This window comes from Hordeum vulgare, chromosome 7H, assembly GCF_904849725.1.
Source record: "Hordeum vulgare subsp. vulgare chromosome 7H, MorexV3_pseudomolecules_assembly, whole genome shotgun sequence".
Taxonomy (NCBI): Eukaryota; Viridiplantae; Streptophyta; class Magnoliopsida; order Poales; family Poaceae; genus Hordeum; species Hordeum vulgare.
Window position 1 is genome coordinate 551,472,506 of NC_058524.1, and position 15,131 is coordinate 551,487,636.

The following is a 15,131-nucleotide window of genomic DNA, read 5'->3' on the forward strand; positions in this document are numbered from 1 at the left end:
CGAAAAAAAGAAGACAAGGGAAATCGCATGCCATGCGAACACGACACCAGGCAAGAAATCACCGCTGTTTGTCGTCCGAATAGAGCATAGCTTTCCAACTTATGTGAACCAACTAGAGCGCCAAGGTTACGAACTTTACAATAGCTGAACGTGACGGCGCATGAGTACAAGTTTATGCACACAGCCTGGCTACTACAATCTGCAACGCAACACTGGATTGAAACTCACAAGTAAAATGGAAGCAATTCCTGGAAAATTGCCGAAACTCGCCGTCATGACATGTGTAGCCCAGACAACCAGCGTGCAATCAAGTTTAGTTTCCACAAAACAATGGAGTTGCGACGAAGATGTACTGTGTGTGTGGGTATGCAACCAAACGTGAGGATGTAATTAATAGCTTAATCAAGCGCCCCAAAAAACCAGTCCATCGGGTAAAAGGTATACACTCGGTACGCTCTGTGTAGTATCTTGCGCTACGCATGTCCGCATCACGTAAATCAAGTGCCAACCTGTTATGTTCTCTGGTGATGAGAGAAAGACTGTTTGTGTACATCAGACAGAAGCAGACTATTTGTGCAACCCAAGTTTCCCTCTCGCTCACTGTCTTCTTCAAAACCTTCTGGACATTTTACACATATGGCCTGGGTGCAGTTGTGCGTGCTGAACTACATACAGTAGCACCCACCGAAGGTCCGCAGGCAGGTACCGATTTTCAAATAACAGCAACAGCAACTTGTTCATCTGAGGTAAGATACAAGAGGGTAGGGGTATTCAGATTATCTGAGTACAACAGCGAAAAGTTAACACAAAGCAGCCGTTAGGACATGGTTGGAAAGATAATAACGGAGATAATGTAAACGCTAGAACCAGGACGAAAATGCAAAGAAACAGGATGGAACAAACACAGGTCGTTCAATTAACCTAGAGCTATACACCAACCAGAAGCTAGACTGTGACCCAGTAAGAAGGGGCACTTCAGTTGGTATTAAAGATAAGAACTCACAGTTAACAACTACTTTGACATTGTTGCATCAGTAAAAAGATAACCTTGTAATACTTTTCCGGCTTCACTAAGTAACACCTTTGGAGAAGGCAAGACAGGTAAGAATTTGACTATAGATAGCCAGACTGCATACCTTCAAGAGTTGAACAGATTTCCAACTAATGCAGATCTACCGTTTCTTCCATGAGTAGCTCGTCTACGCATTGGAGGTGCATAAACTGTTATTGGGAGGACCCAGTCCCCCTTCTCTCTTTTCTCAACAAGAAGTGGGTGCTCATACCTGCAAAGAGAGACCAGAATTGACCACTCAAAGCTAGCAGCAGCAACAAACTAGAAATAGTCACACTTCACCAGTGCGAATCAATGCTTTTACCAAAATTGCTAAACATAATAAACAAAGCAACACTAACTCAAGAAACTGGTTATCATAGTGTATTGACGTGTTCAGAGGTATTCCCTCTTGTCCAGAAATACAAGGCATGTTATTTGCATGCAGTCAATGTTTTAAAACTTTGGCCCCTAATACATGTAAAAGTACATGGACTGAGCATACATGAATCCTATTATTGTATTTTTCTAGCAAACTTCTTTATGCTATATATCTTCTTACTATTTTTTGGCATGTTATAAGTAAAAAAATTACAGTCAAAATCACTCGTTGGACACTGAATAGCCAAAAGCACCTTATATTTCCTTACAGGGGGAGTACATCATTTTGATCAACTTGCGATAAGATAAACACATGCACATGGAAAGGGTAATACTCCCTTTGTCTCAAAATAACTGTCTCAACTTTATACTAGCTCTAGTATAAATTTGTACTAAGCTTAAGACACTTATTTTGGGACGAAGGGAGTAGTAAACAAAAATTGACTCCATAAGATCATCACGTCCCATACCTTGATGAGTCCATTCCTGCCGGAGTTGTGAAGAACTCAAATCTAAGGGACCACTGTACAGTAACCTTTGAGGTAGCAAATGACATTGGTCCCTCAATAGGAATTGAGAAGAGAAAACTTGTTTGGTGAAGATCTGCAACAACTTCATGATGTTCACTGTGTACCTGATCATAGAGTCAACGTTGGATCAGGAAATAACAAAGGTTAGCGTTTTACAGAATAGAAATCGATATTCAAATAGACCAACATACTTGAATAGAAACATAGTAAGACCATGTACGATTCAAGGTGCTTAGGCAGGTTGTTTGTAAAAATAAACCAAATATTGTTTAAGCAGCGGTGATTGTTCCTATAGCGGAGGTGCCTAAGTAAGCGCATGTGCAATGCATCATACAAGGCCTAAGGACTCATGACATCTGATATTGCTGGAATATGTTTATTATTGTCATCATAAGGTAAATATAGAAAGAGTTCTATCACATTATCTCTTGGCGATCACGAGTTCATGACTTATCATGGGAATGTTTGAGGGCATCAGCACATTTCCTTTTCTGTTTTCTCAATCTTGAAAAAATGGTTGTTTAGATATGTCACTGCAAGTCTGCAACTATCAAAAATGTCATTACTAACTCAACAAATTAGGAAAGATGTCATCAGACTACATGTTTTCTTCCTTTTACTACTGACTTCCATTCCAAAATACTTTTATGCTAGGTCAATTATTTTTATGCTTAACCAAGTATATAGAAAAATATGCTAAGGTCTACAACATCAATTATATATAGCATGAAAATATATTCTATGACGAATACAACAATACAAAATTGATGTTGTAGATGTTCATATATATTTCTACAGACTAAATCAAACTTAAAACTTCAGTCAAAGTAGAAATATATATTAACATCTACAAGTCCTAAGTTTGACTTAGCCACTGATGACAAACCCAAAACTTCAAATATTTTTGGAACAGGGGGTCATGATTTCTCACCTACCCCTAGGCACATCCGACCTCAGCCAATGCTGCACTAGTCTGGTTTGGGTTTGCCTCTATCGATAGAAACCTCACATCTCTGACCTCCTCGAATTTTAAAATGATCAACCAGGAACTTGCTCATGGTGGCATTTGTTTTAAAGAAGAGGAGATGTGAACACACACACACCCTGCAGAGGTTGAGCCTCAAACACAAGTGGGCGGGGCTGCGAACACAACAACCTACTCCAGCTAGCCACCTCAGCAGGCACTCAGTCTCAAAGAGGAGTGTGACAACTAGCACAAAGCCAGCTAGAGCTTGGGTCTAGTGGTGGGGATGTATTAGTGGTGATAGATGACCACATCTGCAAATTCCTGCGCCAGTGGATGATCGATTCATGGCAGCAGCAGCTTGATTTCAACACAGAGATGGTGCAATTCATGCTGCATCCAACTTTGGATCCAAAAGTGGAGATGGCGACTGCATCCTGTCATGGGTTTAATGATTTGTGTCCTATGCTGCACAGGGGGCGGATGGTAGCAGACCTGCTCCAGCTACAGTGAACCGACATGAGTGCCATCAACCAGTTAAATTTGCCTTTTTACCCCACTGCCTCACATCAGCCAACACACAATCATCATCATTGCAGCCACTGTGAAGGATGCAGAGGCATACAAGGCCAGGACATTTCATCCAATACATGTGAAATACAAAGGCTACTGGCAAGTTTTGTGAATGCAGTGACTTTGCAGTGGCATTTATTGAAGGTGGAACTTCATTGTACCATTTATCAAGATTGGGTACTTTGGAATGGCATGTATCTAAAGTAATACCAACAAACAAAATCAAGTTTACGTCCTAATCAAACTACATGCACAAATGGAATCTGATCATGGATATACCCCTGTAGCTAAACCATCAAACATAACCTTGTACTAGTTTCATGAACTTGTTAAAACTTGAGACCAAAGCGTAGGCCCTGTGGCATTAACACTTGAGAAATACTCCCTCCGTCCCACAATATAAGATGTTTTTGCAAGCTAAAACAGCTTGCAGAAACGTCTTATATTGTAGGACGGAGGGAGTATATCTTACATAACTCATCATTTGGACTAGAGGCAAAGTTCAGTCTGTAAGTCATAGAATGAAACATGTACAATAAGGATTACTTTTAAAATGTTTTGTCAAATTAGACATTAAAGCTAAACAAGTAAACATTCACTGCACATAGTACAAATTTTATAATGGTTCACAACACAAGCTGCAAAAAGGATACCTTGGTTATTGTCGGTGAGACCCTTCGTGAAGGGTGTATTACACGAGGATTAATTGTTTCTGATGTTTCCAAGGTTATAGATACCTGTGAAGCACATCAACTAGTTATACGTTTAAATCCATATTCAATACATAATAATTTATTAAACTCGGTCTTTTACCTCTAGGCATCTCCGTGTTCCAGTTCCATGGAAAAAAGTGAGTGCTCCACCAATCTGCAATCGGCAAAATAAGATAATCAATCTACCAACAACAAAGCAGTAAGCCAGTAACAAGCACAATAAGGGTGATTAGAGTACCATATCACCAAAGTAATAAGTTGAGTCAGAATTCTTTGGTGAGAAACGAAGCAAGACTTGATCATCTATTCGTATATTATATGATCTTCCTCTCATAAAGCCTTCTGCTGCAAAACATTGAATGTGCAACTAAGAATTGGAAATCAATGTTGGTCACATGGCATGCAGATTTACAACAAAAGGAGCAATGATGGATTGAAATAACTCCATAACTGAGATACGGTGGCTTACATCCAGATGGTTCAACATGTTTTGGCGTGAGAGGAAGTCCAACATCATCTTTTGGGCGATCAGAATCTAGAGAAAATCTTTGACCATTTGATGGATGATGATCCAAATGCAAATGATCTAGCTTCCTTAGAGGTGATACCGCTCCTGTTTGTGCCATTTACTTCATTAAACACCCAAATATTTACCATTAAACATTTACAGAAAGGACAAATAGGTAGCATTCTCATGGAGACCTGATTAATGTAAGACTTGTTATTTCATTGTAAAATGGAAGAGGAATAAGCCCAGTCAATTTGAAAGAAAAAAGGAGAAATGAAAACAGGTCCTTGTGCATGAAAAGAGAACGGAGAGCTAAAACACAAAAAATTAATATGACAATATGTAATTGTAGACAGAATTAATCATTAGGAGGCACCGAGGCAGATAGAATCCTATAGAGCAGAACTTGACAGTGTTGTGATATTGGTGTTTCCTTATGAATATCACAGCTCTCGCACAGTCCCACACAAACTATAAGGTTCACTCTTTACCTCCACCATGGTCATCAGAAATCTCGGACACTGACAATCGAGGAATTGCATTGTATAATGGGAAAGTGGGGCGCTCTCCCTGAGAATACAATGCTTCATTCGTGGAGAGACGTGATGATAAGGAGTGTGTCGATGTTGAGGTCCTGATGGGAAAGTCCGTATTTGATTTGGAAGGGTTGTACGAGGAAACCGATGAAACTTCATCTTTCGAACTATCATATCCTTCTTCTAGATCAGTATTATCATTTGCTTTGCTCTGCAATAAGAATATTATGTCAGCATGGATTGAAACAACAATCATGGAAATATAAGGATATCACTGATTAACATGATTTAGATAATCACTATGTACATGAAAAATACCATACGTTGGAAAATAGTTCAGATCCTACTAAAATTTTCAGCAGTCGACAAAATTACAAACTAAAGATCTTCTGCATACTGATATGTCCTTGCTTAAGTAATCCAAATAACTATGGACAACTCATACAAGACATCACTGTAGAAACAAACAAACTCATGCAAGAGATGGTTTAGAAGCTAAATAAGGACTCACCCATTCTGAATCATCATCCTTTTCTCTCCAAAATATACTCAGTTGCTCAACTGAGAGTGGAAAACTTCCTGAGATATGTAAACAGTTCAGTATTGATGAGGATTAACATAGTATGCAGTTTAGTATCACTAAGTTTCTGCTGTTGCACATCCACTAACAACTCTGTAGCATTCAGTTGTTATTTCTCATGTACGTATTTAAACAGGATTGTGGTGTCAGTCTCCACTATATTATTTAAGCCTGTCGTGCATATAGTTTTTCATGAAAGGTTGAAAACAGAACGCTACAGGTATTTTCCTAAAAGAAGGAACCACTGGAATTCAGCCACCTATAGGAACCCCGGTGAAACTGGAATTGATATAAAGAGTATCCATGTTGAACAAAATCACTTGTGCACCGTATAGGATAAGGTGTTATGTAAGCACAGAAGGTTGTACCAACCGCACAAAGATGTGAAGGTTATGAGAACTTCGAAAGGATCCATATAACAATCACAACACGAGCTGTGACCTGTGAGGGAGTAGGTATAGCAACACAAATATTGGGCATCTCATGATAGTTACAAAATATCGTACCTAATAATTATTTCCAACCTTGCCAAAAAATATACCCCCCCCCCACACACACACACACACAAAAAAAAAGCTATGTAACCCACATGTTCAGCGAATATGTAGGCCTGCATGCTTCAGTGAGTGAATCGCGCATGATTTTTAAGGCGTCCCCAAAGCGTCGCTTAGTCGACGCCTAGGCGTCAGAGCGCCCAGAGACAGCAAGGCGTCGGGCTCGCCTTAGGCCATCGTCCAAGGCGTCCAGATTCGCCTATTGAGGCGTCCAGGTCATCGCCTAGGCGGGGGAGGCGTCGCTCTGGTCCAATTTGGACGCCCTGGTCCAGGTCGAGCGGGAACTAGTGAGGGGCAGGGCGGGAAACAGAAATTGGATGGGATTGGAAAGAAATTGGGGGGCAATCTGAGGTGAAATAGATGGTAGAGAGAGAGTGGGGAACACACACGTGACAGGAATCGATCTGAGAGAGAGAGAAGAGCTCTCTCCTCTCAGGCGGCCAGCCACTCCTCCGCCAGATCCCGTCCGCCGGACAAGTTTCCTCCCTCGTCCAGCTTCCTCTCCATCGCCGGCCAAGCTTCCAGGCCTCTCCTCCCCTGGCGCATCCCTCCCCTAGCAGGGCAACAAAGTACGACAGCTCTGCTGCCCATGGTCTCTTTCCTCTCCGCCCCTCACTGCTCTGCTGCTGTGTTGTGCTGTGCTGCTTCAAAAGTGAACTAAGGCGTAGCCTCGCGCTTTAAGCGCCTAGGCGTTGAGGCGCCCACCCCCCCCCCCCCCCCCCACCCAACGCCTTAAAACGCCTGGATCCCTTAAAAACCATGGAATTGCGTACTTAACAGAAAAGTAGTTTAATCAACAACATACTTTTAAAATCCAGCAGAGAGTAATACGCAGAGTGACTGAAGTGCAAGAACCTTAAATAATGGAATTTACATCACTGACCTTCTTCATTTAGTAAGTTGCTGCTTTTCTGGGAAACACATATCTGCAAGGGGACTCGGGTTTCCTACAGAAACGAATTCAATTTTAAGCTATCGTTCTGAGACATGTGGCTTATTTTTAATGTCTGAAACTTGCATAATTGCATTACAAGACTGACTATGAAGTAGAGAATGATGCTAGAAATAAGAAAATGGAATCAAGTTGTTTTCAGTACAATGGTTAAGAGAATTTTCAAAGAACTCAACTCAAGGCTAGCTTAAGACGCACGTACATGCGCTGACTATCAAATTCTCCTTTAAGGAGATAGAAAAATTAACATTAGTCTTGGTGTTTCTTGTATATAACAGAGGAAATAGATGGGCCATATAATGCTCAAATATACGGAAGCCTGCAGTCACCTCCCATCATCACAATATAATGGAGACATGCAGACATGAACCAAAATAAAGAAATTGTCGTTGCACTCTTCTGATGCTACGGGGTAGCCAACCAAGAACCTATACCAATCAATGTCTTTCTGTGGGGTTCTGGGTCTACACTTCGACGATTCGGTTTTCGAATTAAGTCAGGTCCGCATGCCCTAAATCCCCAAGCATGTGTGATTATGAGTTTAAGACTAGTGTTTTTAACACTTAAGTAAGATTGTTTATTAAAATACTGTGTATTCTTGACACTTCAGTAAACTTGACTAGCATCTTGTTGTGTCCCTTGGATAGAAGGATGTAGGGGTAATCAATAGAAGGCCAAAGGTTGAGCTGCGACGCCCCATTCTGCAAGTTATTCACTTGATTTTCTAATCTTACATTAAAATTTAATATGTAACCAATGGGCTTTTGTTTTTTAATATAGTATATCTTTCTAGGATAGTTAGATTGGAGTCTTAGATCCAAAATTATCGCATTGGTACATTCGCTAAGAATGCACTAGAAATATTTCACAAGTCACGGGCTAGAGCACTCAGTTTGAGGAATAATACAAATCATCAATGAAATTATGGATGGTTAACAAATCAAAGCTTCCAACATTTCAGCACAGGAGAGGCTCCCACTGCAATTAAATTAATAGAAGAATAATACAAAGACTAGGGTCAATTTGATTTCAGTGTTACGAAGTATTAGTATTGGTCTAGGGGTCCTTATTAGACTATGTTTCCTTTCCTTGTACCTCAAGTCATGTGCAATATATACATGCCCCATGGGCTATGCAATAGAGATAAGTTGCATCATAACATTCAGCACAGATTGTGTGAACTTAAGGAGTAGAATTTTATGCCAACTACAAGAAGAATACTCACCAGCTGAACCGCACTATTTACATTGCCTTTAGTTTGATCCTCATTACCCAAGTCAATCAATCTCCCAAGCAATGTACTCCTAACATAATAAATATAGCGAATACTGATGCCCCTATATGATGGTGGTAAAATCTTTGGGAGCTCCAAACGTACAATATCTGCAAAAATATATTTTTCAGCTGAGTTGCAAACTGCCTTCGTGAAGTGTTTGAAAACATGCAAGTTGCATATCCCTAAATAGTAAATCCTCTTAGTCATGAGTCATGACCTTCCATAACAGAGCTGTAGCCAAAACTGTATTCACTTCGACTTCACAAGTAGAATCATGGATGCTTACAGTTTTATTTTGACGTAATGTAAAAAATGAGAACATGGATAGACCAATAACTAATATTTAAGATCAAACACAGGGTGGTCGACGAGACAGGCGATTAGCAGAATAAGAAGCAAAGGAAATTCAAATTACTGTATTACACTAACATGTCGTACAATATGAGGAAAATGGAGGTAAAGCAACTGAATAATAGTTACTTTACATTTCAAGCAATCTAGAAATGCAGCATTACATGATAAGTGCATTATCAACTTCCATTGATCCTCCAAAACAAGGGATAACTTACATGTTTTTGTTTGCCCCGAAGCAATTATTACTTTGGAGACTAATGAGGGTGCCGAACAATCCAAAAACAAATATTCACCTATATAATCAATTATAACAAAGGAGGATTATCAAAAATAAAATAAAAGACGCGTTGGTGAATTATTTAGATGAAATCTGGGTTGTTAAATACCTCTCCTTTGCTTAGACCCTGGTAAGGGCTTTGGAACAGAGAACCATTGGCTATCCAACTTCTCAATTCCTTTAAGTTCGAAAGATAGCCCATCTACCAAGAGAGATGTGACATCTCCACCTGACGCTGTCCCCGCTTCATCCTTTAAACTAGAGGGACTAGAGATTTCTATTGTCGCGGTAACTGAATCACCAGGTCTATACACCTCCTTATCTGTCTGGAGCTTAAATTTTGGAGACAAGTGGTGCTTGGCAGCTGAATCAACCTTACTGTCTTCAAACCACCCAACACTTTTGAAAAAGGAGAGGCCTTGCGGAAGTGGAAGTCGGAGTGACATGTTATCAGATCAGTAACTCTTCCAATTCAACAAATTTCCGCCGGTCCATTGAGAAAGAATAGGCCCACAAGATGCATCGTTCTTCTAAAGCTGTGGCTGGTAACGATGATACAGTCCACCTGGAGATTCATCATGATTAAATCTATGTACATCAAACTGCTGCAGTAACTTGTTCAGGAGGATTTTCTATATGTCAAAACAACTTTAGTACGAATCTACAATTCTCTCCATAAAGGGGAGAAGTGTAGATTTGTTCCAAAGTTAACAAGCGTTGGTAATTTTCCAGGTTCTCTTTGTTTGCTGCTCAAGTTGATTATCGATTATAAGTTTGCCCTACAGAGCTCTTTTGGAACTACTAGTACAATTGTGACTCGCTTAAAGCGAAAACCAGCACAGAGGAAGAAAAAATAACAGCAACATAGAATGTTGTTTATTTGTTTGGAACAGCTTACTGCACGATCGATTTTAGAGATGGAATGTGAATCAACTAAAAGCAGCATCTCACTCTCGATCCAGAGACGGGCAGCTTGCAGGCCAGGCCACACACACGCCAGATCGAATCTACCTACCACGCCGGATCTGGCAGCAGCTCAGGAGGGAACTGGTGCGAGCGGGCTCGGCCGCAAGGAGGGGCTGCTGCCTGGGAAACGCAATGGTGGAAACGGGGGCTGCCGGGTGGGCGAGAGGCAGGAGACAGGAGACAGAGGGGAAATCGCCCAGTGCCGCCCAACAATGGACGCGTTCACTCCGGCCGAGATAGGAGACAGGAGACAGGCAGAGATCAAGGAGAAATCGACTTACCGAGAGAGAGAGAGAGAGAGAGAAGATGACTCCGGCCGGCGCGGCGGGATCTCCACTCCGCGCCCGCCAACCCAACGCGGCAGAGGGGCGGACGAGGACGAGGACGAGACGAGACGAGACGACGGAGGGGTTCCCGCCGGTGGTTGGGTGGAGTGGGTCGCCGGCGAGAATTGGGGTTTGAGGCCGTCGGATTTGGGGAGACGAGAGGGAGGGAGGGAGGAGGGACGACGTTGCCGCGGGTTGGTTCGCTGGGCTTGAAGGACTCCTTCACCTCCTTTCTGCTTGTGTTTTGTTTTCCTTTGAGCAAAAAGCACGGCGCCGGTGGATCTCGACCGGAACAGTTTCTGTTTTTCACACGGGAGTTCGACAGGAATTTTGAATTTGGTGATACTTTGTCAAATTCGTATGTGCAGGATGTTGAAATTAATAGTGGGCCTTAGGCCCATAAAAGAATTTCAGAAATCTCCAAGGGCCCATGTAGGTGGCGACATGACAAGGTGGTCGTCTGGGTACGGTAATTTGTTTACTGTATTTTCGGTTTGTCAATCTATCGATTGGTGGGTGGACACAGGTGCAAATATTCATGTGTGTGCTGACATCTCATTGTTCTCTTCTTATCAGGTCACAGGTCAAGGGTCCGTATTGATGGGGAATGGAGCGAGTGTTTCTGTTCTTGGTGTTGGCACGGTCGATCTGAAGTTTACTTCGGAAAGGATCGTGCAGCTGAAGAACGTGCAGCATGTCCCCGCCATCAAGAAGAATCTCGTTAGTGGCTCCCTTCTGTGTAGAGAAGGGTTTAAGTTGGTCTTTGAGTCTAATAAAGTAGTTGTTACGAAATATGGACTTTTTGTTGGAAAAGGTTATGAGTGTGAAGGTCTGTTCTGCCTTTCCCTCGCAGATTTATGTAATAAAGTCGTGAACAATATTCATTCGAGTGTTAATGAATCTGAAGTTTGACATTCACGTCTTTATCACATAAGTTTCGGTGTTATGTCGCGGCTAGCAAAACTGAATTTAATTCCAACTTTCGCTTTAGCCAAAGGTTCTAAGTGTCATTCGTGTGTGCAAGCAAAGCAACCTCGCAAGCCTCACAAGGCTGCAGAGGAGAGACACTTGGCGCCGTTATAACTCATACATTCTGATCTTTGTGGGATGAATGGTGTGTTGACTAAAGGTGGAAAGAAATATTTCATGACATTGATAGATGATTCCACTAGATATTGTTATGTGTATCTGTTAAATACTAAAGATGAGGCTCTACACTACTTTAAAATCTATAAGGCAGAAGTTGAGAATCAACTTGAAAAGAAAATTAAACGAGTCCGGTCTGATCGTGGTGGAGAGTACTTCTCAAACGAGTTTGATTCTTTTTGTGCGGAACATGGCATTATTCATGAGAGGACGTCTCCTTATTCACCCCACTCAAACGGGGTTGCCGAACGGAAAAGTCGTACTCTAACTGATTTGGTTAACGCCATGTTAGATACATCGGGTTTATCCAAGGCATCGTGGGAGAGGCTATATTGACCGCGTGTCATGTGCTGAATAAGGTTCCTACAAAAGATAGTGAGGTCACTACTTATGAGGAATGGTCGAAGAGAAGGACGACCCTCTCATACTTACGTACTTGGGGCTGCTTGGCGAAAGTCAATGTGTCGATCCCCAAGAAGCGTAAGCTTGGACCAAAGACTGTGGACTGCGTTAATTTGGGATACGCTAAGAATAGCGTAGGCTATAGATTTCTAGTAGTGAAATCTGAGGTACCTGACATGAAGGTCGGTACAATAATGGAGTCGATGGATGCTACATTCTTTGAGGATATTTTTCCCATGAGAGATATGCAAAGCACTTCTAGACAGGAATCTGAGAGAACTCCTGAGCCTGCCATTTCTATGGAATATTATGAACAAACACATGATGAAAATCCTGAGGAGGACGATGAGGAAACCCTTGGTAGGGGCAAGAGACAAAGGACTGCAAAGACCTTTGGTGATGATTTCCTCGTATACCTCGTGGATGATAATCCCACTTCTATTTCAGAAGTGTATGCTTCTCCAGATGCTGATTACTGGAAAGTTGCGGTCCGTAGCGAGATGGATTCCATCATGGCTAATGGGACATGGGAAATTACTGATCGTCCCTATGGTTGCAAACCACTGGGATGCAAGTGGGTGTTCAAAAGGAAGCTTAGGCCCGATGGTACAATCGAGAAGTACAAGGCCAGGTTTGTGGCTAAGGGCTATGCCCAGAAAGAAGAAGAAGATTTTTCGACCCTTATTCACCTGTGGCCAGACTGACCACCATTTGAGTACTACTCTCATTGACAGCCTCGCATGGTCTTCTTGTTCATCAAATGGACGTTAAGACGGCTTTCCTGAATGGAGAGCTAGACGAGGAAATCTATATGCAACAGCCAAATGGCTTTGTGATAGATGGTCAAGAAGGAAAAGTGTGTAAGTTGTTGAAATCTTTATATGGCCTGAAGCAAGCACCTAAGAAATGGCATGATAAGTTTAATACAACTCTGACATCTGTTGGCTTCGTTGTTAATGAAGCTGACAAGTGTGTATACTATCGCCATGGTGGGGGCGAAGGAGTTATACTGTGTTTGTATGTTGATGACATACTGATATTTGGAACCAACCTCAAGGTGATTGAGGAGGTTAAGTCCTTTTCGTCTCAGAACTTTGAGATGAAGGACCTTGGAGTGGCTGATGTTATCTTGAACATCAAGCTCTTGAGAGATGATGAGGGTGGGATTACACTTCTGCAATCCCACTATGTTGAGAAGATCTTGAGTCGATTTGGATATTCAGACTGCAAAATTTCTCAAACACCATATGATCCTAGTGTGTTGATTCGAAAGTTCAACGGCATAGCTATAGATCAATTGAGATACTCTCAAATTATTGGTTCGCTTATGTACCTAGCTAGCGCAACGAGGCCTAACATCACGTTTGCTGTGAGCAAACTGAGCCGGTTTGTTTCCAATCCGGGTGATGTTCATTGGCGTGCTGTTGAAAGAATTATGCGTTATCTGAAAGGTACTATCAACCACGGACTTCACTATACGGGATACCCGTCGGTACTTGAAGGGTATAGTGATGCGAATTGGATCTCTGATGCTGATGAGATGAAGGCCACTACTGGGTATATGTTTACTCTTGGAGCTGGTGTTGTTTCCTGGAAGTCTTGCAAGCAAATGATCTTAACGAGATCGACAATGGAAGCAAAATTAACAGCATTAGACACATCTGGTGTCGAAGCAGAATTTCTTCGAGATCTTTTGATGGACTTGCCCGTGGTTGAGAAGCCGGTTCTAGCTATCCTTATGAACTGCGATAATCAGACAGTTATTGTCAAAGTGAAGAGTTCAAAGGACAACATGAAGTCCAACAAACATATAAGAATGAGATTGAAGTCTGTTAGACGTTTAAGAAACTCCGGAGTGATAGCGTTAGTTTACATCCGAACGGCTAAGAATCTAGCAGATCCCTTTACTAAAGGGCTATCACGTGTTGTGATAGATAGTGCATCGAGGGAGATGGGTATGAGACCCACATGAGTTGCCATGGTAGTAACCCAACCTATATGATCGGAGATCCCGTGAAGTAGGACCTGGAAAACAAGCCAGTAGTGAACTGAGGAGAGTAACTTCACTAACCCACTCCGTTGGAGATGCAATACTCTAGGATACTGTATGGTAGGATGACTATTGTCTTAATGTGTTCTAAAGCTTATGTGTAAGCAAGATCTTGTCCTATAGAGCGATCTTTCGAGCAACACACCTATATGAGTCTGACTGCTGGTCACAGTCTATGAGATTGGGGTGATCTCTAGTAAACTCATGAATAGGCCAGGAGTGCGACTTATATGCTCCACCCGAGGGGTCAGTCTTCGGTAGCCTAGTACTAGTAAGACTTGTGGTGAAGCTTCTTTACGCCAAACTGAAAATTCAAGGCATAGTCCATTGTTCAGTTGTAAAGGGGTGTAGCTACTTGTTATAGGTGAAGCTCAACCTTAACAGGCCTTCACTAAAATGCTGGTATATTAAAACAATGATTGGAACGAGGGAACACGATGTGCCCTTCAGATCTGGTGGGGGATTGTTGAAATTAGTAGTGGGCCTTAGGCCCATAAGAGAATTTCGGGAATCTTCAAGGGCCCATGTAGGTGGTGGCATGACAAGGTGGTGGTGGGAAGTTTAGTCCCACCCCGCTAGTGGAGAAGAAGTTGGACCACTTTATAAGGGTCTATCTTCCACATGCGATTGGAGAGTGAGAAGAGAAGATGCCCTCGCGCACTCCTCCTCCGCCGCCCGCCTCGCCACGCCACGCCTCGCCTCATCGCGCCACGCCGCGCCGCAGGTTGCGGGAATGAGCCGAGCTCATACCTACGCGCTTATTTTTGCCGGTCAGGATCGGAGAATACGTAACGGATGCGCCATAATCTGAGACGTCGGATCGTGGGCTGTTACCGACTCGGACGTGGGCTCAGCCCACGTCTCTCCACCCGGCCGCCTATTTAAGCAGGGCTAACGCCAACCCTAGCCGACACGAGAATCAGATCACATCTGCCTCATGCGCTCGTTCCCTTACTACTGCTACCGCCGGCGACTCCATCCCGTCCGCTGCG

At 42.4% G+C, this 15,131-nt stretch overlaps 1 protein-coding gene across 4 annotated transcripts; it reads right to left on the reverse strand.

Annotated features, from left to right (window-relative positions):
• Positions 1 to 367: 367 nt before the first annotated feature.
• LOC123407518 lies at positions 368 to 10,784 on the reverse strand. 4 transcript variants are annotated; one of them, XM_045100670.1, is made up of 14 exons: positions 10,497 to 10,784; positions 9,359 to 9,814; positions 9,188 to 9,265; positions 8,568 to 8,725; positions 7,277 to 7,337; positions 5,768 to 5,835; positions 5,212 to 5,467; positions 4,682 to 4,825; positions 4,451 to 4,557; positions 4,313 to 4,366; positions 4,153 to 4,236; positions 1,903 to 2,066; positions 1,137 to 1,283; positions 368 to 741 (listed from the first exon to the last, which is right to left on the reverse strand). In XM_045100670.1, the coding sequence occupies exons 2-13, from the start codon at positions 9,693 to 9,695 to the stop codon at positions 1,139 to 1,141; spliced, it is 1,656 nt and encodes a 551-aa protein (XP_044956605.1). In that variant the 5' UTR covers positions 9,696 to 9,814; positions 10,497 to 10,784; the 3' UTR covers positions 368 to 741; positions 1,137 to 1,138. The 4 variants fall into 4 exon arrangements, with proteins under 4 accessions (XP_044956605.1, XP_044956602.1, XP_044956603.1 ...); XM_045100667.1 differs by having other exon boundaries at positions 7,274 to 7,337; XM_045100668.1 differs by having other exon boundaries at positions 368 to 780; positions 7,274 to 7,337.
• Positions 10,785 to 15,131: the final 4,347 nt, after the last annotated feature.